The 23,487-nt window shown below is 42.9% G+C and overlaps 1 protein-coding gene across 8 annotated transcripts in view; it reads right to left on the reverse strand.

Moving 5' to 3' along the window:
• Positions 1-23,487, reverse strand: part of LOC4577653 (ras-related protein Rab6) — a 32,098-nt gene that overhangs the window by 6,389 nt on the left and 2,222 nt on the right. For all 8 annotated transcript variants that reach the window (XM_061654405.1, XM_061654406.1, XM_001238009.3 and 5 more), the window contains exons 3-4: positions 22,100-22,158; positions 2,885-3,044 (exon numbers count right to left, since the gene is read on the reverse strand). In XM_061654405.1, coding sequence (XP_061510389.1) covers positions 2,885-3,044; positions 22,100-22,158 — 219 coding nt within the window. The remainder of the gene's footprint in view (positions 1-2,884; positions 3,045-22,099; positions 22,159-23,487) is intronic.

Below are 23,487 nucleotides of genomic sequence, written 5' to 3' on the forward strand. Positions count from 1 at the left end.
CTCCGAACGAATCTTCGGACTACTCCAAAGGACTCCGAACTAGACGACTACGACTCCGGACGACTCTGACTCCGGGCGGAACTAGTGCTTCCCATTTTGCCGCAGTCGGAATCCGTCTAACAATAGTCGGAGTAGGATTGTAGTCGTGGGTGCGCTCCAGAGAGCACATCAGTAGTGTGGAACACTAAGTGATGTAACCTATATACATACTACAAATCGATTAAACTGAGACGGGGTTCAAATTCCCTTTAATCCTGTGCACTGCACAGTCCGCAACTAGATCCCATTGCGGTGGCTGCGACGGCCAAAGAATTCATTAGCAACTCATTCACAAACGAAGCAATGAAATCTGAATCGACACCGCTTAGAGACACTGCACAAAGCAGAGGCAGGACACGGCGCTAGCAGAGCAGCAGAGTGTGGGATGTGACCAAGAAAAACGCCCCGAACAAGAGTCATTTCAGGGAAAAAGGGCAGTTTTCATTATCATTTTATTCATTCGATCTTCTCACCGCCGGCGGTACCTCCTACCGACCGCATTTGCATTAGCTTCATGCATCGGTCACATTTAGCTTGGATTTGATGCCCATTAGAGGACAGTGCGGGGCTATAAGGGATTGGCCTCATCATTGGGTGAAGAGCGCCCCAAGGGTCGGTCGGAGCTTCCTCACCAATAAGCGCTTGTCCTACCGCCAATTTAAGTGTGGTGGAGCTCTCTCTCACACACACAAACACAACTGTGGCTGGTGGAAACGGAAATCGATTCGGCAGCGCTGCCACACAGAAAGCCACGCGGATGTACGCCGCACTGCAGTGAAGTGGTTAGTGCACATCATAGCCGTCCAAGGAGGCGTGTAGGCCGGCCTGTCGAAGCGTATTTCTAGGTTTAAATTTAACCACACACACACACGTTCGATTGGACACGAAAGCGAACGAAAGTGTGCACTGGACGCCCAGCTGGACACGAACGAATGAACACGAGCGAATGCATTTTGACCTATCCTTAAAATTGCAACGAAAAAGAGAAAGAGGGAGAGGCGCTTCTGTACTTCTTTTCGCTTTATTTATCCTCCCCCAAAGACATGCCATTATTGCACAGCCAGCGTGTATCGCGTAATGATTTTTTGTTGGTGTCACTGTGTGCATTTGATGACACGTCGGGTCACTGTCTGCATCTTTCTCATAACTTTTCTACGCAAAAAAACGCTCCACGAAGAAGCTGCAAGTCATAAAACAGTGACACAGTCTCTATCGGGCCACAATGGCACACCGTAAGCGAGCGAATCATCAAAATGTTGTTGTGCAATGGAGGATGATAAAGCGCGTAAATTGATCGTTGCTGATGCGTGACCGATTGAGTCACACACACACGGCGAAACTAATTGAATCGCAGCGTCCTATCCATCTGCCAATCGATGAGCCATAGCCGCGTGATAAGTTTGGACAATATTGACCGCTTCACGCGTAACACCATCCCCACACACCACACGTGCCGCATTTGTGGGTAAATGTTTCACTTTCAGTCAGTGGAAAAATTATAAATTTAATAAAACTGTACGCCAAGCGCATGACGCGGCACGAGAGCAGAGGTATTTACGAAGGGTGTCATGTCCGGAGGTGGGGGAGAGTATGACTAACAGATATATTGGATGTGTTGATATGGATCATTTGGTTCAACAGGTTTTTGGAATGATGCGTGGGAAGAATTGGAGTGGATTGTTCAAACATTCGTCCGATTCCAAAACAAAATGTGGGCAGCTTTGAATTTAATCGATTAATCGATTATATCGGAAACCAGGAATTGTAGCATTGAAATGTTTGCTTTTACACACAACGCTTCCAGTTTTGATCTAACATCTCCGTCAAAAATCTTTTGAACATATTATCTATAAACTTAAAAAATAAATAGAATTACGTCGAGTCCAACAAAAGAGTTTGACTCCTCTGAACCAATTCTTTGCATACTACCAAAATCCCAAAGTAATTTGCACAAATTTAGAGAAATGTCTAGATCTTGCTTCCAAAGTATTGCGAGTTACACCCATTGCAAAGCACGGCGACCCATTTTACGATTACCAATCGAGTTACGGCAATCGCTACCACTCGAGGCAGACCTAACTGTGTCAACGGTGATAAGAAGCCTTCCACACAAGTGTGCCTAGCGCCAACGGGGAAACAATTTGTTGCGCTCTTCGTCGTAAAGATATTTTCCAATCAGCACGAACGCACAAACGCACCGTTGCCCTCTCCCGGTGGTGAGAGTTCTTGCGACATTACAAGCCGTGTATAGCAAAGCAAAAAGGCCCTCCTCCTATGAGACTCCACACCTCTGCAGCAAACGTGCACTTGAGTCGTAATTGCACGCCAAACAAACAACAAGTGGGCGCGCACTTGCCCAACGGGCTCTCTTTCTCTCCCTGCAAAAAAGCACAAGAAGTGATGTGAAAAGCATACATACTGAAAACGCCGAAAATGTCAAACCCCTGAGGTTGCTCTGGGATGACTCAATGGTAGTCCATAACCCCTGGACGACAACAGCAGAAAGGTCACTGGAATATCTCAATAAATCGCAAGCAGCACTTCCTCCGACGGACGTCATCATCCGAACGACTTTTCTTGCTCGGTCATAATGCTGTACGGTGTGAGACACCAGACGTCTTCGTAGCACTACAGTGCGCCCCCCAAAACCTTGCATGATTTATGGATATGAATCAAAGCATTCAGAGTTCTTGGAGCAACAGTACCAGCACCACTCATGCGAGTATATGGGAAGAGACGAGTCTTACTAAAATATGCTCGGTCAGAAAGGCGTTTGCATTAATCGTTTTTCTCCCTCCGAGAAAAGGGGGAGCCTATCTACTCGCCCTGCCATTCCAATACTTACTTGTAATGTCGTACACCACTACTGCTACGGTTGAATCACGAATGTAGGATGGTATCAGCGACCGGAACCGTTCCTGGCCGGCCGTGTCCCACAGCTGTAATCTCACTGTTCGATCCTCTAGATACATCGTTTTCGAGAGGAAGTCTATACCGATCGTGGCCTGCAAAGCAGAATAAGAAGAGTAAAAAGGAATGCGTTAGTTAAAACGGAAGAATACGAGCAGCGCTATGCGCTTTCCCCCCTCTTACAACTACGAGAGATAGAAGGCCGGTCCACCGATAGGGCTGTGGGACCTTTTTTCATCAACATTGATTCCATGCATCGCTCTCCCAACTAGTGATGTGCTCTCTGGAGCACACCCTCGACTTCGATCAGACTCTGGTTATTATTAATCCGATGTAGACTGTGGCAAATCTGAACCACTGGTTCCTCTTGGAGTCGGAGTCGTCCGGAGTCGTTCGGAGTCGGAGTCGTCCGGTATTGTCCAAAGTCGTCCGGAGTTGTCCGGAATTTACCCGAGTCATCCGGTGCCGCTCGGAGTGGTCCTGAGTCATCCGACTCGATATGACTCTGACTCCAAACGACTCCGGGCGTCTCTGAATAATTCCCCACAACTCCGGACAACTCCGGACAACTCCGGACGACTCCGGATGACTCTGACTCACAACGACTCCGGACAACTACGGACAACTACGGACAACCACGGACGACTCCGGACGACGCCAGACGACTCCCGACGACACCGGACGACACCGGACGACTTCGAACGACTTCAGACGACGCTGGATAATACTATGAGTCAGAGTCGTCCAGAGTCGTCCACAGTCGTCCAGAGTCGTCTGTAGTTGTCCGGAGTCGTTGTGAGTTAGAGTCGTCCACAGTCGTCTGGAGTCGTCCGGAGTCGTCCGGAGTCGTCCGGAGTCGTCTGGAGTCGTCCGGAGTTGTCCGGAGTTATCTGGAGATGTGGGGAATTATTCAGAGACGCCCGGATTCGTTTGGAGTCGGAGTCGTACCGAGTCGGATGACTCAGGACCACTCCGAACGACTCCGGATGACTTCAGACGACTGTGGACGACTCTGGACAACTCTTTCAACGCCTTTTCGAACGATGCCGGATGACTCCCGACGACTCCTGACGACACCGGACGACTTCGAACGACTTCAGACGACTCCGGATAATGCTGGGCGGATCTACCTTCCGGAGTCGGTTCCGAATTTATCAGAATAGGATCGGAGTCGGCACCGAGTTCTTGCCAACTTTACCCATCACTACTCCCAACTGCATTGACAAAAGATGAAGATTGCACTACGACGCAAAGCCCATCGTTGCCGAACGTTGTTGAAGCGCGCTGTTCAATCAATCGCACACACCCAAAGCCAATTATGGCCACACTTCACCAACATGCGGACGCAAATATGGCCCCGGGGTCGTGTGCTCGCGTCTATCGGATATCTCATTTCCGACTGGTTTGCCACAGGCTCGGTACGTCGTGCTCGTACGGCAGATGAACCAACGTTCTTTCTGCTGGCGAAGGTTCGTGGCAGGCCTCAAGGATTTTACCTCACAGTGCCGCATCATTCCTACACGTCTTCTTGAAACCTCTCCTCTCATCCCGGAAACGTGTCCCGATGGGGACGACTATTAAAGTATCATTTCCGTCCGTACCGACACGAAAACGCACCATCATGGGTTGAAGTAGCGTCGGATCGATAAAACACGAACGCGCATAAATCTTCCCAATCGATGGCGTCATCCCAGGACCAGGGGCTTCCAGGGGGGAACCAGCCAGCTGACCGACCTGTGTCCTTTTGGTTTGGGCACAGACAAGACGCCAGACGTAGAAGCCGAAGGTAAATCGACCTGTCGTGAGTAAGCCACCTTTTCTCGCGCGCCGTTTTTATTTCGACTCCCATAAAGCCTATTAAAGGAATGGTACCGCGTTTGCTACTGTGCCGAGGCCCATTGACGGTGGGTTTTGGGGTGTGGGCCAGACTGCGTCTGGGAAAAACAGGCGCCGCGCGTGCTTCAAAGCGTTTCCAGGGCAAATAAATATGGATCATCTAATATGCATGAGAAAACACACGGGAGAGCTGTTGGATAGGTTCCTTTCTTGCCATTTCTTGGTTACAGATGTACGCGGTGGCAGTACGTTTCATCAAAGAAAGAACAAACGCATGCCTACAAACACTCCCGGAAGTCGATTCTGGAAAATGCTGGAGGTTAGAAGAATAATGAGCACACTTTGTCTAGAGGGGCCGAGCGGATAACAGCAACACACAGTGGAATAGCTCTGTTGGGGATATTTTGTGTGCATCGTGCAAGATGGAGACGGTGTGGAGGCTTAATTTTAGCACAGGGAGTACTTCTGAATGACCGACAAGATAAGAGCATTCAGGAGAGTTAAATTTGGTAATGAATATGCTCCCGCTTAATGATGAATCATAAGCGTTCATGATAATACACATTTTAGTTGAGATACATTTGGTTTCGGCAGGGCTTTTGTGGCGCACGTCTCGCGCACCTTAACAAAAACACCGAACAAACAAACATTAGCAAACAAACTAACCGGAGCAAAAGTTTAATGAGCATGTTTTGTCAGTTTTTATCATTCGCTTTCCGTTTTGCGACACATAAATAACTTGGAGCGCCCGTGCGAGTTCGCCCGCCATGTGCGCACTGTTGTGTGCAATAAAATTGGAAAATTGCTCCTCCGGGCAAGAGAGTGAGTCGTCACAGCCCGACACCGGACCGAGGCGAAACCCGTAGACTGAATCGCTACACAACCTACCACCACCCGATGGGACACGAGGTCGATCACGGGTCCTCGAACCATGTTTTGATGGCGTAATAGGTGCTTTTCTCTCAACGCTTACAGGACACAGGGAAAACTTGGGGAATAAAGGGGTACACGGCTCGGTCCCGGAGGGAAGTATTGCACTCTTGGGTCGAGAAGAAGACGAGTACCAGCATCAACCCTCCCCCCCACTAACCCGGCCACTTGAACTCGAGCTCGGGCAGGCACAACTTGAAATACACTTGAAAATCCCTCCGGTGCACGTGCAACCGCCAGCACAACTCCCTAACCCGCTTTTGTGTCAGATGGGGAGCGGGAAAAGCAGCAAACATAAAATCGGCGGGTGGTTTTCACAAAAGAGGAACACTGTGGAACTCTGTGCTGCTGCTGCTGCTGCATTTTTGTTGCCGTGGAATGCATCCCAAAGTTATAAACTGAATAAATAAAACGATAACACCTCGAATATTCTGGCCACGGAAATTGTACCGCCACGACACGGCATGAAACGGGTTCGGACGGAACAACATGCTGCTTAACGATCGCGTTTTGGTATGGGCAGGGAAGCTGCACGTGTTGTGCAGCGTTCGGTTTGTGGGTCAGAGAAACACCATCACGAAAATACGGTTAGCAAAGGCGTAAAACATTTACATACGTGCTGGATTAAACCTTTTGTGAAATATGTATTTTTAGAATAAATAAACTGCTACAACATATTTAACATATTTTACAACATTTGATAAACTTCTTAACAATTATACTGGTGTGCATAATCGTATTCATAGAAATGAATCAACAAACCTCGTTTTTACGTCTACTAGACATGTTCAGTTCAGTGGTATGTTGCCAACGGTGCGATTTTGCACAACGAAGGTCGCATATTGAAATCTAAGTCAGACCCCTTGGGCTCGGATATGAAATTAAAAACGACCAGAGCTTTTTACCGATAACTAATAAAAATAGAAGAAAAGAAAGACAATGTTTAAGATGTTTTATAGCGTATTTCGAAAGTTTTTCAGATTCTGTTTGCTCGCAGTAGTTTTCCATAATCTATTATTTTTAAATTTGTCAGCTCTACTCTATATTGCACCGTATAGAACTGTTTGGCAGAATGAAAGCGATTAAAAGGCAGTGAATACCTAAAAATGTATTGCAAAAATGAACATTTCGTATGTTTTAAAGTTCCTGTCCATTTTATTTTGCACATTTAAATACTTGAACACTCACTTTGGGTAATAAAGTATTTTGGGACAGAAAATTAGGATAAACAACAACTTTTTTCTTTACTCTGAGACATAAGTAATGCTTACTTTTACGGCACTGTTGAGCTGCTTCAAACTTTGTTGAGGCCTTTCCTTTTGTAATAAGTACTTTTTCCATCATTAATAGGCAAATATGACCAAAAAATGGCTTTTTTTACGCAAACCCCGTCTAAAAGCAAAGGGAAAATGGTTCCCCAACACAAAGATACTGTTTTATGTACTCCACCTTCGTAGTATCAGAACCACAACCACACCCCGAGACAAATTGATTCCTTGCAGTGAGTGGATCAATCATCTCGCTTTACACGCATCGATTCCACTTTGCCAAAAGACGCCAAATTGTGCCTTTTACGGCGCCCACCCAATTGTTTCGGCAGGATCTGCTCTGAAAGGCATCGATGGTACCGATGAGCAGCGAAATTCTAAACCACACTGCTGTTGCAAAAGCAATTCTTTTGTGTGATTTAACACATGTTCGAGCCACACATAACCGACCAGGGAGTGGAGCTCCAAAAACCATGGTTCAAAATGTAAGCACAAGCGCATCCCACACACTTTCACACACAGGTTCAGTGAGGCTATATAGTGTATCGATACGCAACGACACGTCGGCAGTCTGGTAGGGCTGCGAAATCCAAGCGAACACTGGAGGGTGGCACTGAGCTGCTAAAATGGCCGGAACCTTTACGTCAACCGAATCAACCGGAGGGAGAGTCCCGGGCAGAGGTTGGCCGGTCGTACCGGGGTACGTACATTGAAATGTGTGCTCTGCTGTTCGCCGGTCGCCGATATGGTTTGCACTTTGCGTGGGGCGACATCATGTCTCCGCATACATTTTAATGATCTAATTTCACATCACTCCGCTTCGTGCGCTTGCAGGACCGGTCGACATAGGGCAAAACCGTGATGAATGTTTCGCGTAGGTGGCAGTGGTTGGCTTGTGGTGGTCCGGGTTTGGAGGGTTTTATTGTCTGAAGGACGTCATTGGATCGAAAGTGAAGCGAAGCGCGGCTCTCCAAATGCGCTGTGCCGGTCGTCGCCTGTGCTACGGATCGATTACGATTGAAAAGGGTTGTTTCTCGAGCTTGGCTAAAGTTCCATATTTGCCTCGAGGCGTACCATTCTATTGCTGCAAAACGAGACTGCCATCAAGTAAAGTTTCTTATCGAAATTGTTCGTTTGTTCTGTTTAAAATTTCATTTCTGGTTCTACAATCAAAGGTTCTTCTTGTTCCTATTCTGTAAAGTTACACGAAAGATGTAAAGACCAAAGGCCATTTCCCATTCAATTTTGGAGGTGGTCAGAGTTTAGCTTACTCCAAAGCGCGACCCACCACGGAAAATTACCTCCGACACTAAGCAGAAAAATTGCTTCCATCACCACACGAGAGATAAAAGACAGTTCCGGGTGTTTTCCGGATGAATTATTATTTACGTTCTAATGCTGTTTTCTCGCTGTGAAAGTTTTCCCAAAATTTGCCCCCCTTCCAAAGCGTACAAAGCACAACGGAAGGACCCGGCTGAGGGCTCCTTGGAATGCTCCGAAATTCATTTAAGCTTTCTTTTTCTCCTTTTAATGTCCATTCCTGTGGTGGATGAAAATGAGGAAAGTTAGTCTCACTGTGAGTACCTTGCGTACGGTACACCAAAAACCGGCATTATGTATTCTCGGCCCGAAAAGGTGTGCCCCACTCGCCCGCCCGCCGACCGTTGTTGTTTGTCGACCGGATGTCGGAACGGCGCACGCAACAACAAGAACATTGAAATGAGTGCGCACCCTCGGTAAAGTAATGTAGCCCGACACCCACCCATTTCCTTTCTTCGTTTCGAATTTTCGCGTATGATGTACTACTACTACTGCTCCTCTTCACAAGAAAACCTGACGGTGTTGTGTGTACCGACAGATGATGGAACATGGCGCGGTTCTGTTTTGCTTTACAGGAGGAAAACAGAGCGAGGCGGATCCGAGGGGAGGCCGAGAGCGTGTGCCAGACGCTGCACATTAAGAGCGTGTAGTAATGGGTCCAGATGAGATGAAAGGGATAAGGAAAATAAGTTATTAGCACCGTTTGTAGTAGCAAGCGAGAGAAAAACAGCCGCAAAAATGGAGCTGAAAGCTTTTCCCTCTTGCTGGACGTCCTCCTTTGAGGTGAAGTTGTAACCGGTAAGGGGGAGTGAAGGATGTGAGGATAAGGAGTTTTTTTTAAATTCTGTTTTACCAAAACAGGCAAAAGCAACAAACAGAAACATACATCATGATAAAAGCGGGTCGTAAAAGTGTGACTTATTTTTCGTACTCTCGAAATCGTAATTCCAGTAAAACTAAAACAAAAAGTAAAAAAGATAATACAAATTGATGGGTAAAAATGTACTTTGATAACTCACATATTCTGGCTCAAAATAATGTTTTGACCTTCCGCAATCTGAGTTTCGACTGATCATTATGTTTTCAATTTTTCCAAGAGCAAAAGTAAAAACTGTACAACGAACTGTACGAACTGTACAACGACATGTGAAATGTGATCATCATTTGCTTTGGATTTGTTTGCCCTCCCTAAAGGAATATTTTTTGCTCAACAGTACGTGGCATAGCTATAGAATTATCGTTTTAGGAGCTAAAGTAATGATATTATTTTTAATTATTTTGATCATATCGAATAGTATTCCATATTTTATCATGTTTATGATAATAACTCCATTAAATATCCATTATCATGGTTTTTCATACGATAGAATAACACGAGCGACTCTTATGAAAATATGCAGCAAATGATGTCACAATATGACAAGACAAAAGCATCAACCATTAGAAAGTCATGGCAGATTGGTAGATTGATAGCAAAACTAGTAGCACATGTTAGTACCTAGCTTGTCAGACAGACACCAGTTAAGTACAAACATTCTCGTATGAATACGTCCTCGAATATATGTAAACAGCCAATTGAGTTTAATTCCATGTTTATAATAACTGATGAATTATTTAAATAATATGATTGCGGTAAATAATTTCAAAACAATCAATGGACGTGTAAAAACGAATATTTGGGATCATACCGAGTTTTCCAAGTTACTCTAATTTGTTTTTCAACAGCTGTTAAAACATTGAGTACAGTAGGTGACCGCTAACTGAGAGGTAAACAAGCTCCAGTTAACGAACAATGTTCGCTAACTGGAGTGACGTTTCTAGGGTTTGATTGTTTTGATTGGCGTTGACTGGAATAAACATACCAAACTTTTTTTTCATTTATGTTGATATAAAGTATACTAATTCGTGTAATTACATAAATTAATAGCAAACGTAGGCAAGAGACTCTAAATTTGTTTGAAAAATGCACATTTGCGATAAATTTCTCTTCCGGATGTTTCATGTTTTGACGTTTAAGTGTTCGTTAACTGAGAATCACTCCAGTTAGCGAACCTCCAGTTAAAAAGCACTCCAGTTAAAACACATCCAGTTAACGGTCACCTACTGTATTGCAAATACAGTAGAACGTCGATTATCCGGGGGCGGATTAACCGGCGGGCGGTTTAACCGTGCGCATAAATGTGACAGCTGTTCAAGCGTACAGCGAACATTTGCAGCGATAGCCAAGTGGGCAACCAGTTTTTTGTACAGCTCTGTAGTGTCTAGAGGTGTTTTCGAAATTCATTTTTGTTCATAAACAGTTGTCAAACCTATAGTTATTGATTGAAATAATATTCTACTAACGATTAATCGATTGATTCGAAGTAAATTAATCATAAAACTAGTCAATTCTATAATTTTTATGTGAATTTGACATTTTTTGGACCATTATTCGTGCAAATCGATTAACCGGCAACCGTCCAGTCCCGAGCTACCCGGATAATCGACGTTCTACTGTAAATAATAAAATAATTTTAAAATAAAATTTCAGTTCTTAAATATGATTTGCAACACATCACAAAGAACTGTCAAACGCAATGCCTCAAGCTGAATTGTGTTTTTGAAAATTGACATGTTGAAAATTGTGTGGTGGATCTTAAATATTATTGCGAAGCAAATGCAATATTTGACAGCTGTTGAAAAATATCTTGCAAACAATAAAAAATGTTGTTGACATTGAAAATGGACTGCAAAACCCATGGAACAGTACAAATTATCCATGGTGGTGGTCTGATATCATGTTGTAAACGACAAAAAAAGTTCACATATTAAATACTCGGTAAACCTTGTTTTTTTTAAATAAGAAAATTATAATGATAAAGCTTTACTACAATCTGCTCTTTAACGGATAAATCGTTTTATTTATTAAATTAGGAGCAGTTGGTGGTTTAAATTTAAAAAGAGGTTGGCTTTGCAACTGTGCTAAATGAAATGTTTGATATACAGTGAACCCTCTCTTATTTGACACTTCTCCAATTTGATAAACCTCTCTTATTTGAACATTTTGCACAGTCTCTTGATTTCCAGTACATTTTTGTTCCTCTAATTTGGAAAACCTCTGAAATCTGTATCCCTCTTATTTGTGTATGGTGTTGCCATGGTTATTGAAAGATGTATGCTCAAATTAGCGATTTTGTTCGCAGTTTCCTATAGCAACAGTTAAGGCTGCATACTAAATGTTCTGTCTCCTTCTTGTTTGTATGGACCTTTCATTCACTTTTCACCTCTGTAATTTGAAAACCCCTCTTATTCGACAGTCCCATCGCCTCTCAAATAAGAGAGGGTTCACTGTATTGGATATCGTCGCTATACTGTAATTTATTTTCAAGAGTATGAATTTAATGATAAAAATGAAGCTTTAGTAGATTTCTGGCACACCCACTCATGTTGTGCATTTAATAAATTCCATTGAGTACAAATTTCCATTTCATTCCAACGACGAATATTTGTGATGAAATGGAAAATAAAACAGTATGACCATATAATTACGTTCTATACTGTATAAAACCATTCTGCTTTGACCAGACATCATATTTGAACGAGTCTAAAAAATATTTTGCATTTTATCAGCAAAACTATGAACAAATCGTCCGAATTCATTACGAAATCATCGCAACAAAATCAGTCGCTAAACACAGTAAAGATTTGAACTGCGCGCTTGAGCTGCTCGTCCTTTACCACGACGTCATGATCAGCCACCAGCTACTACAGCTCAAAGTTATTTAATCCATTTTATATCGCGCTCCCGGAGTAAACAAATTTCTCTCTCTCTCTCTCGAACAAGCAGTTAATTCACGCGCACTAAAAAAAGGGGAGAGTAGTAGCGAAGTAGAACATGATTATTGCACATAAAACAATCCGGCCAAACAAATTCCTTCCAAACCGACGGCGCACAGCATCGGCAAAAAAACACGAACGAATTCCTGCGAGGCACTTTTACCAACAGTCCAGGGGGTATAAGCACCACCACCATCAGTTATGTAGTGAAAATTGTTTGCCAATAAACCGTCTCCATCCTTCTACGGGACCGACCGTTTTGTGCTTGTAACGGGAGGAGAGGAAGTTCCCCCAGCCACAAGCTTGTGCTCTATATTTTTGCCTAAAGTGGCAAACGAAATCGCTAGGCTTAACGGCGCGTCGCTTCTGTCGCCCATAAACATGTGTATTTTACCCCCCTCTTTCGTCTTTGTTTTTTTCAGCACCAGCAAAACATAAAAAGAAAAACTCAACCCGTCTCTCTCTAGTGCCGAGAGTCGCGCCACCAGCACACAATGTAAATTTCGTTCCTTTTTTTCCATCCCAAACTTCCGCTCCTTTTGTTCTCCAGCGGAAGGTGGCGTCAATTGAAATGTGCAGAAACGGAAAAAGGGCTCTCGCAAAACGGTCGCGGCTGTGCGTTTACTAATACACCGACCCAACAACCCGGGGCGGGTATGGGAATCTCTATTGTATGGCCGGCCTTTTTTCCTGGGTGGTAAAAAAAATAATGCAAAAAATGGGATCCATGCGTTATGCCATAAACAAAAAAGGGGAAGTCCCATCCTTTTTTTTTCAAATACCACAAAAGTAATAGGGAACGGAAGAAAGGGATACACCATTTTCACCTGGGGTGTGATAAATTTGTTTACACAACCGTGATCGTGTTCTCTCTCCCCCGCAATCAAGAACCGATTCCCCGTGTGTCTCATGGGTTTTATCTATTTTCTATGCACTTTCGTTTGATGTTTTTAAATCATGTTCGAAAAGCTTCAACAGCTGCAATCGAACATGAAACGAAATAAACGAGCAACACCACATTAATTGCAGGCAGATGGAAAGCTAATGCTAATGAAATTCTTTTCCTTGCGCAGATCGTACAAACGTATTTCAATCCCACTGCAGTGCCAGAATACAGGGTTTTCCGCTTCACTCTCGAATTCACCACATCCAAGATGTTTTTCAACAGCTGTCAAATGGTGTATTTGTATCATAATAAAATTTCTATCCAGCTATCGAACTCAATTCTGCTTGAGACGTGTTGAAAATTTTGTGGAAGAACTGAAATGAACATCATTATGATGAAAATATAACTTTTAACAGTTGGAGAGACAGATGGAGAACCTCTCGCAAGAAATTAAAGATGTTGTAGACTTTGGAATGGGCCGGTCTGGTGGTACACTTGTCAACTCGTACGACTTAACAACATGCCCGTCATGGGTTAAAATCCCGAATTGACTGTGTCCCCATACGTAGGACTGACTATCCTGCTATGGTAACAATAAGTGACTGAAAGCCAAGCTCCCTCCAAGCTCACCAAGGGTACAAGCAGGCCTTGACCGACAGAGGTTGTTGTGCCAAAGATGAAGAAGAAGACTTTGGAATTTGACTCGAAACCAGTGCTGCAAAATGTCGTGAGTATCACGAGATTTTCACCAACGAAAACAATGAACATATCCGTGGTAGCTTGATGCTCATTGCTGATAGCCAATAAAAGTGCGTCATGACATGCTGAACACAACATGTGAATTCTTGATTTTTTCTGGCTGTGAACAGTGCTGCCAAATGCCACTGTTTCAGTCACCAACACTCATGACTGAAACAATGCTCAAATCAGCTCACGCACACAACTGAGATGATCAGTGATGAGACTCAAGCAGTTGGAGGATCAATCACATGCTTGGTGACATTTTGATTGGAACCCAACTCTTGCTCACTCACTTTGTCACGATATTTTTTGGCGGTGATAATGACGACATTCCTGGAATATACTTGGCGCGTGGGCTCTAACAACAAAATGAGCATTCTTTCTCCCTGTTAGAAACTGCCGTTCTAACTCGGAAAAATTGAATAAAATGAATTTCTTAGGTTGGCACCACAGGTGCACCAAAAAATTAGTTTACTTTTATTCTTGCTATTGCTTATTCACTTTTGGATATTTTCTTGTTATTGTCCCCGTTTATGTGATTTCCTTGCCTTTTTATCTCTTTTCGCGCGCACAAAACATCGCCTTGGCTGACAGTCCGTTGGAACCTTATAACAGTTTCCAACACTCCCTCTATCAGTTTTGATTATCGTTCGGATTAAACAGAGCGAGAAAACATGCTCATTTTGTTACTTGGAACCACTCGCACGCAATGCATATCTCCCGTGACCATCGCGATGATCAGCAACTGAAAATGTCGCGACCATGTGACTGACCAAGAGTTGGTTGCACACAATGTCACCAAGCATGTGATGGTCTCACCAACTGTTTGAGGCTCGCCTCTGATCACCACAGTAGAGCGTGACGCTGACATGATTTTATTTCAGCCGGAATTTGTCATGACTATGTCAGTGACAAGTTATATCACAATGACGTGACGCTGTTATGGATTTTGTTTCAGTCATTTTTTTTATGACATTGACAGTGACATTTTGCAGTACTGCTCGAAACCCTGTAAAGCGCACCCGGTCGGTCAAGTGCTGGTTAGCAAGAAACAAAAAAAAGGAAACATCAAATGAATCCGAAGCTCATCAGGCTTCTAATTTTCGCTTTGATGAGGAATTTCGTTCTATTCCAACTTCTCCTCCTTCTTTTCCTCTTTCCCGAGTGTGTGTGTGTGTATGCGTACTGCAACACAGCTTTAAGTTTATTACCCTCCCGTCGCACGCGTGAAGCCGAGAAGTGGGTGGAAAAAGCGTCTTGAATAATTCAGGATTCAATCTCTCGATCGCGCACGACGCACGATTGGAGGTGAGCGGCAAATTACTTCATTCGTTCGCAATTGGTACTGCGCGCTGGCTGGGCGGAATGGAATATGGGAATGGAAAAGGAATAAAAAAGGCAAAAAAGCAGGCAAAAAGTTACAGCATGAGGTGCTGCAGCAGTCAGTGCCGGATTATGCTAATTGAAATTGTAAGCAGAACTTAGAGCTCATATCTTTGTTCAAACAGTGAAATAAAGAACGGAACGAGCTCTTCAGAGCTTTGGCTAGAAGTCATCGGAGAGGTGGCGGAGGTTGTGCGAACGGGGTGATGATAAAGTTGCTGGCTAATGAATTACAAATGGGTGCTTTATGACGTGGCACTCACTTGAACGGGCACGTTGTTAGAAAAGGGAGTTTCTTGCGTACTTTCGAATAATAAAAAAAAAACTTTTAAACGGTAACATTACTCACGACACGCCCCACACACACACACCAGGAACCTGTCACACAAGGTCTTGTGTTTTTGGGGCGGTCGGAGCGTTAAATGATATCTCACTGTTTGGAGTGTTAAGTTGCCCATTTACTGCCCCAAAAACAGAACCCGTAAAACAAGCTTAACATTCTACAGTCATTTGTTTGGTTTGTTTTAAAGTGGCTTATAATTCCCGCCGTCACCACCACGTCAATCGAATGCATTTCGCTAGCTGGTTTGGGGCAATGTTATTTAACATACATCACACTCGCGCGCACCATGAATCAGCAGCACATACGATTACCAGGTCGGCGGCGGGTGTAATCGTTATCACTGCTGGCCCTCTTTTGTGCCGTTCAATATAGCACCTTTTTTGCCGAAACCTTCACACCGTTTCTTATCACCAGAGCAAATAGGCGAGTAGTGTTAAAGGGGTTGAACCCCCCTTTCGAACAGGTGGGGCCGCGGCAGGATTTGTCATCGGCTTCTTGCCATTTGATTACGTGTCCGTTTGCGATGGGAGGACTGTGATTTAGAGTAGTGTTGGGTAAATTAGATTCAGATTCTTGAATCTGAATAAATCTTTGGTATGATTCATTGAATTTAAATCTCGGTTGGAAAGATTCATGAATCTCAAAGATTCTTGAGTCTTCAAGAATTTATGAATCTCGAAAAATTAATGAGTCCTCGAAAGATTCACAACAATCTTCTCGAAATCTCCAAAGATACATGACATGAAAATCTCGAAAGATTGTAGGGATTCATATATCTCAAAAACATCATAAAGCTCGAGCTTTTTATTAATCTACTTTTTGGCGTAACAACCTACCAATTGATGAATCTTTGAAGATTCAACTCGAGATTCGAATCACTCATCACTGAAGATTGATATGAATGAATCTCATCGAAAGATGAGAGAGGGTTGGCAGAAGATTAATTTAGAGGCACAAGATTAAAGAGAAGATGTGAAGCGCAACTAACCAGATGATATTACAATTGCATGAGGACATCATATTACAAACGGAAGTTTGATATGTTTTGTAGACAAACAGTTTAACAGATACCAATACAGCATTACAGGAAATACCTATTGAAACGATACTACAATGAAAAAGATTATGTCATTAACAATAAATTTAATATCATCTGGTGCAGTCTGATATGCTATCTGCTACCATTTATGAGCAAAACATGTTGTGGCCTGCGATATCAAATGATTGATCTGTGGATTTCCCTACTAGGATTATTTTATCCGCTTAAATTGAGATTTAAGTCATGTCCAGGAGCTGCACTGGATGGTCTAATGGTAACAGCACCGGCTCTCACAAGATCAGATGTGGGTTCAATTGCCACGTAGAGACACCACGCGAAACAATTATTTGTTCGTTTAATCTTCTATGTATATATAAATCTCGTGTCACGGTGTTTGTTGCGAGCAATCTCCGAAACGAAACGGCTGGATCATTTTCAACGAAACTTCGCACACATCTTATGGTGGTATGAGAATAGGTTTTAAGATTTAAAAATCGTTCAGATGTTACACTAAACTCAATTTAGTAATGGTTTTCTGATAACTCCCATACAAAGAGCAGGATTGTAGTTGTGTTGTATACAGCACTTTGACACTTGGTGTAAGGTGTCTGGCGGTTTACACTCAATGATCGGATCCTGACGGGATACGGGCACGATACAACTATCCCAAGTAACAAAGCAATGGGGCCCTTTCCGTTTGAAGCTCGTAGGCTGAAATTTCAGCCTGTCAGCTGTTGCATTGTATAGCAGTTTTCGAGCAACTATCTAAGTGAGTAGAATATACAGGTGGGCTTATCCCAAGGTGTATGAATTTCGAAGACTGATTTTTATCGCTTCTGCTTTTTAATGAAGACTTTAAGAGTGTTTTGAGTATTCGTCAAGCCTCCAGAAAGCTCATTGGAGCAAAAGTTTTCACTCGTTCTGTCAAAAAGTGACATTCAAATTTGGTTATAAAAAAATGCTATGAGACCACCTGGACTACATACACTTTGATTCCAGATTCGATCACCTGATTTCTTTAATGCACCTTGGGATAAATGTAAACAAACCCGTGTTTTCGGGCAGGTACTCGAATCTAATTCTAGCTTTTAGGCTAAAATTTTCTAGACTGAAAATCACAGGCTAGTTTTTTGTGTGGTTTTGTATGGATTGTTTACATGATTTCAGCCTCCAACTGTCAAACTCCATACAAAAAACTAACTAGAATCGTGAAGGCCCCCAATAATGGAATATTTTAGTTTTTAGGGATTGATTCAGTTTTTCGGGCCAGCTAGTATTGTGTATATAAATGAAGACAGGATAAAATTAAATTATTAAGAAGAGAAGATTATTCATTATTTCAATTACCATTTCTCATTGAAACCACGGTAAAGATATTCCCCAAAGATAACAGTGTGCAATTCTAATTAATTTCACTACCATTTACTATCTTACAACCTCTTTCAACCGATACTTGCACATCCCAAAACAAATAAATTGAAATGACTGCTTGATTTCCCGTACATTAAACATCTCATTCTCTCCGCACGGGAAGATAACGAAGCAGCAAACTCTATGTTTGCGTGCATCATCCGAAGCAAACCACATCATCACGTGGCACCACATTCATTCCCGGGAAGGCTCCCTTTCTGCTGGACACCACCACCTTGCGCTTGTAATCGCTCTATCATCGACACTTCCTCGGCAGGAAACACCACAGATATATCCCCCCTGACAAGGCAGACGCACATCATGCCACGAGCGACAAGACAGCGGTCATTTACCGCATGAAGAAATCCTTTAATTTACACTAATCGACACAGTGGTGGCAAATTGACTTCTTCGACGCAGGGGAATGGATGTGCCGAGTGGAGAGAGAGAGAGAGAGAGAGAGATTCTCGGGAATGTTAAGAGGTCGATTCCAGTCCATCATCCTTGGGACGTATTACGTGAGAAGTGTAATTAGGTTAAGTCGTAATTAATTACTTGACTAATTTGCACAAGTTTCGCGACGGTTTCCGCGGCCGGCTTGTTTATTCTACGGCCGACAAGCTTGGCAGGGGAGCAGTTCTCCTTCGCGACTAGATAATGGGATCAGCAGACCGGGAGCAGTGGATGGATATATTATCAATTTAGAAATATACCTTAGGGTGAACGACACGTAATTTCCAAAAATAATAATTAATTTAATAACAAATTAATGCCTGCAATAATTCAAGTTAAAAATGCCACACTTTGCTATACGTTTGTTCTTACTTCTCTCAAAACAGCTTATACCCAAAACTGTCAGAACAGATGTTTCAAGAAGAAGGAAATAAATTGCAAAAAAAGCGTACGCTGAGAAAAGTTTTGTTTTCCACTGGAGGGTTTGTTTGTCCTCCCACGCTGTAAAAAGGTAGCAGGCAGAGCAACCTACACGCAAGAATCTTTCCACCTTAAGACGCCTCTTAATTACGCACCTGTCTGGGAAACTGTGGTGTGTGCGCGTGGGAGCGTTTTTCACCTTCCTGTTTCTAGAACCGTTCCCCCCCACGGCAGACACGAAAGATGGAAACGGTTAAAAGTCAATTTGGCAAGCTGGAAGAAGATCGGCGCGGAAAGTTTTAATACAATTTTCCGCCCTGCTCTTGATTGCTAAATGCGCACACAGTTTTAGTCTTCCATTTTATGTTCTGTAGAAGCCGCAGCAGGGTAACAAGTTTTGCACAGGCATCAACTTTGGCACAGAAACAAAGAAAGCAGAGCTTTGGAGAGGAAAAATTTGGATTAAAGTTACAAACAAAAAACGTATCTAAACCATAATAGAGACATTACGCCTGTCCGCAGCGTTTGAGACGCGTCAACTCTGGATACAAGAGCACCAGCACATCTCTTAACCTAGTTTCCGAAAAACGAAGTATCTCGAAAGGGAATTTCAGTGCTTCCAGAGCAAGTAAAGTTCCGCGATGTCACTTCCTTTAGCATCATAAAGTCTAAAATTTTATAGAAAACTATTAGTTTACGGCTTTAGCCCCATCTATAGCTTTAGCTCTGCCCGAGTGACGTTTGCCATGGGAAACGCCAAACCCACACTCGATACTCGGTAAATCGATGGGAAAAGAAAACACGATCCAAGGATAACACGAACGTCGCGTGGGTATTCAGCTCACAATACAGCTCAGTTCCATTAGCAGCAGCAACAACAACGTCAGCATCTTCCTACACGCCCGGCAAAGGACGTGGGAATCAACCCATCAACAGCAGCAGTAGCAACATCGCATCGTAGAAATAGCGCAACGACACGGTGGCAGTGCCAGGCTCAGAATGTCGACGAGTGACAAAAGTACCCATTTTTATAACCCAATTCCCGCTCGGCTCAATATTGATTCCCCACTTCGGACCACCAGGGTAAAGTAAAAAAAAAATGCGCTGGAAGGATGAAAGTGATCCAATGGGGGTTGGTAAGGTGACAGAGAAGAGAGTAAGATGAATATTACATTCTATTACTAATGAATGAAGGCTGATATGATGGATTGCTGATGTTGGTCCCATGGTTTCCCTATGTAACGGACGCCTGAATCAAGCTTTCAGTGTCATTCGTACACAAAAGTAGTAGATGTATTGCAGAATTACATCAACTGGGCAAAACCTTAATCATTTGATGTCTGGAGGCAATTCCGTTGCCATGACTATTATACACATGGGTCATAGCAAAATAAACTAGTTGGTGGGAGTTACAGTGTTTTTCGGGTCACTTTCTATTGTGAACAACATTATTCACCGCCTGCAACATGTTTTTCAACATTGTATTTACATCAAAATAAAGTTTAATTTCTTAAACATGATTTTCATCGAATAACAGAAAACTGTCAAACAAAGTTCAGCTTGTGGCGTATTGCAAATCATGCAGAAGAACTTAAAATTTATTGTGAAGCAAATAAAACATTTGAGAGTTGTTGAACAACATCTCGCAAGCAATGAAAAATGTAATTTGCATTGGAAATTGACTCGAAAAACACTGTATTCATCGCCTATACGATGATTTTCAACACCTGTCATACACCTGTATTGGCATCATAATAAATTTTCAGTTCTTACATATGATTTTTACATCTTAAAACCATAAAGAACTGTCAAACTCAATCCAGCTTGAGACGTGTTGCAAATCATGTAGAAGAACTGAACAATGTGATGTGTTCTAGATGAATTTCCCTTATTACTGAAATGTGTTTGCTGTTTTTCTTACCAATTTCCCATATTTTGCTCAAAACTTGAAAATCCTATGATACTGGTAAAACTAATGAAAGACATAGGGATTTCATCCATCTGCAATCTGTTATGTGCACAGCATTATTCACCGCTTGCAATATGTTTTTCAACAGTTGTTACGTGTTATATTTGCATCATAATAACATCTCAATTCTTCCACATGATTTTCAACACATCACAAAAACTGTCAAACTCTTTCCAGCTTGTAACATGTTGAAAATCATGCGAGAGAACTGAAAAATGTTTATGATGCAAATACAATCTGTTGAAAAACACCTCGCAAGCAATGAAAACTGTGGTTGACATTGGAAATTGGCTCGGAAAACACTGTATTATACAAGTTTAATGCGTGTTTATAGAAATTATTATCTTTATGTATCCCCCCCCCTAAGGGGTGAAAACATGTGACAGGTTTATCTTGGGTACCTCCATAGATTGTGTTTTTGTCGGTTGTCGCATGAGACAGATTCTGGAACACTCCCTAACTACTTTTCATCTTATCTCGCTTTGCCCATCTCTACCAATCTTGTTACTAGAAAGCCCAAGGTGATGGATGACCGGTAAATCTGGTAAATCCAAATACATGTTATTCCAGGTATTGATTATCGAGTGAACCAGATCCACCACAAATCATTTGATCCATTCAACTAATAATTACAATTACAATCTAAATCCAAGTTTTATATTTACTCACAAAAACATACATTTAGGTACAACATTTTAAATAAAAACCAACACATCCGAAACGGTAATCAACGCCCTAAAGTAATCAAACCACAAAAAGCAATCATCTGCTTCAATCTAAACCCAAAAAAACAAAATCACACCCCGGCTGCACAATTGATGGATGACAAAATGCCATCAAACTTTTTCAAAACTCCATCATATGCTTCCTGTAAAAAAATAAATAAAAAGAAGAACACAGGAAGCGAACCTGGGCAGATGGGAAGGTCGCATGACTAATAACGGTCAACAACGAATCGCATGCCATGCGGGAGCGAAGTGTGAGAAGGGTTTTCGTTAACCACAAACCACTGCCACCACCATCGCTTACGAAATCATCGAAATCGGCCAATATTCGATGGAGAGCGCACAACAACCCCTGGCTGGCATAAATCACAACGACGACGGCAACGGTTATCCGATCTTCGAGGGTGGGGTGGGGTTATCAGAGGCCCGGCAGAACGCGTAATTCTATTATCCCTCCATTCCATCATCCTCAAACGGTCCCCGAAAGAAGTACCTTTATGTCCCAGGTTTTTTTCTTTCTTCTTTGGACCTTCCATCCAACGCACCGATCTTCACTTTCTTCTCATCCACTGTGTTTCCACATTCCCATCGCAAAAAAAAAACGCACTTACCTGGTATGTGTTGTCGAAGCTGTCGTACATAAACCTGGTGATTAGCGATGTTTTGCCCACTGTATGTGTGTGCGTGCATGTTGAGGGTGAAAGAGTTGGTGGTTTGGAGAGGGCACACAGCGACGGATGCAACCAGCAGACCGTGAATAGAGCATCATCATCATCGAGTTCGTTTTTTTTTTTCGCATAAATCCGTGCCGATGGGGAATCATGAAAAAGAGAGAGAAAGAAGAAAAAAATGGTAAAATACACAAAATGTGAGATCATACATACAAAGTAGTGGAAAGAAACATACAATCACACACACACATAGACACACACATGAACATAGAGTTTTCACATATTTTGTGCATGCAAGCAGAGGCACCAAATACCAAAGTCAAGAAGGAAAACCAACCCCTGCCTCTGGGAGGATGTGATGTATCGCATAATTTGATTATGCGCCCATCAGCCCCCCGTCCTCCCAGAATGAAAGAAAATTTGTGTATATATGTGTGTTTGTCCCCGAGTTCAGGGCCGATCTCCAACCGTGATTTGTAAGGTGACTTGATTCGTGGTGCAATTTTTCACTGCGTTTTTGGGGGCTGTTTCTTTGCGGAATTCGTTCCATTGTGGTATGGTTAAATGCTGGCGCTTCTACATCGCTTTCTCTCTCTTTCTCTCTTCGTTTGAGCTCATTTATGTGCCGTGTGACAATCCCACGAGACAAGTCACGACGCAGCACAGACGACGGGAATGATTCATACCTTCTTCTGCTGGAGACGAGACGAGAACATTCTGCTTCAACGAACGGAAAGGACACGCACGCCCCGTAGTATCCAAAATATATATATTCAATCCAAAAAGCTATGGCGAACAGCACATAAATAAAGCACGGCTTATAAAAGCACACGCTTTTGCATGAGGCCAAACGGGAGCTTGGGATAAAAATTGGCAAAAAAAGCGACTCCTTCCACAGCATCCACCGGTCACGGGAACGGTCACGTCAGATGTTCTTTTCTTCTGCGTGATAAGTGAATTAGGTTTTTCTCTCTCTTTGTACGTGTGTGTGTCTGGGGGAGACACGAAGCACCCCGCACGGAAAAAGAATAACATTCCAGCTCTGGAGTTTTCCACCGTTTTTCCACGGCATTTTTTCCCAACCAGACAAGTGTGCGCTTTCTCTCATTCTCTCTCTCTCTCTCTCTCGTTAGATTTTTTTTGTGGTTTTGCGCTTTGTGGCGTACGGACACAATGATGAATAATAAATCTAATTCTCAGGACGTTTTGATGGTGGTGGTGGTTGTAGTGGGCTTTCTTTTTCGTGCACCCCGCCGTGTTGGGCGCTCATCTCGCACTTCTCCTCAGCTAATCCGAGTTCACCTTCAAAGCTCGGCTCAATCAGAGTG

The sequence above is a fragment of the Anopheles gambiae genome, chromosome 3 (assembly GCF_943734735.2).
Source record: "Anopheles gambiae chromosome 3, idAnoGambNW_F1_1, whole genome shotgun sequence".
Classification (NCBI taxonomy): domain Eukaryota; kingdom Metazoa; phylum Arthropoda; class Insecta; order Diptera; family Culicidae; genus Anopheles; species Anopheles gambiae.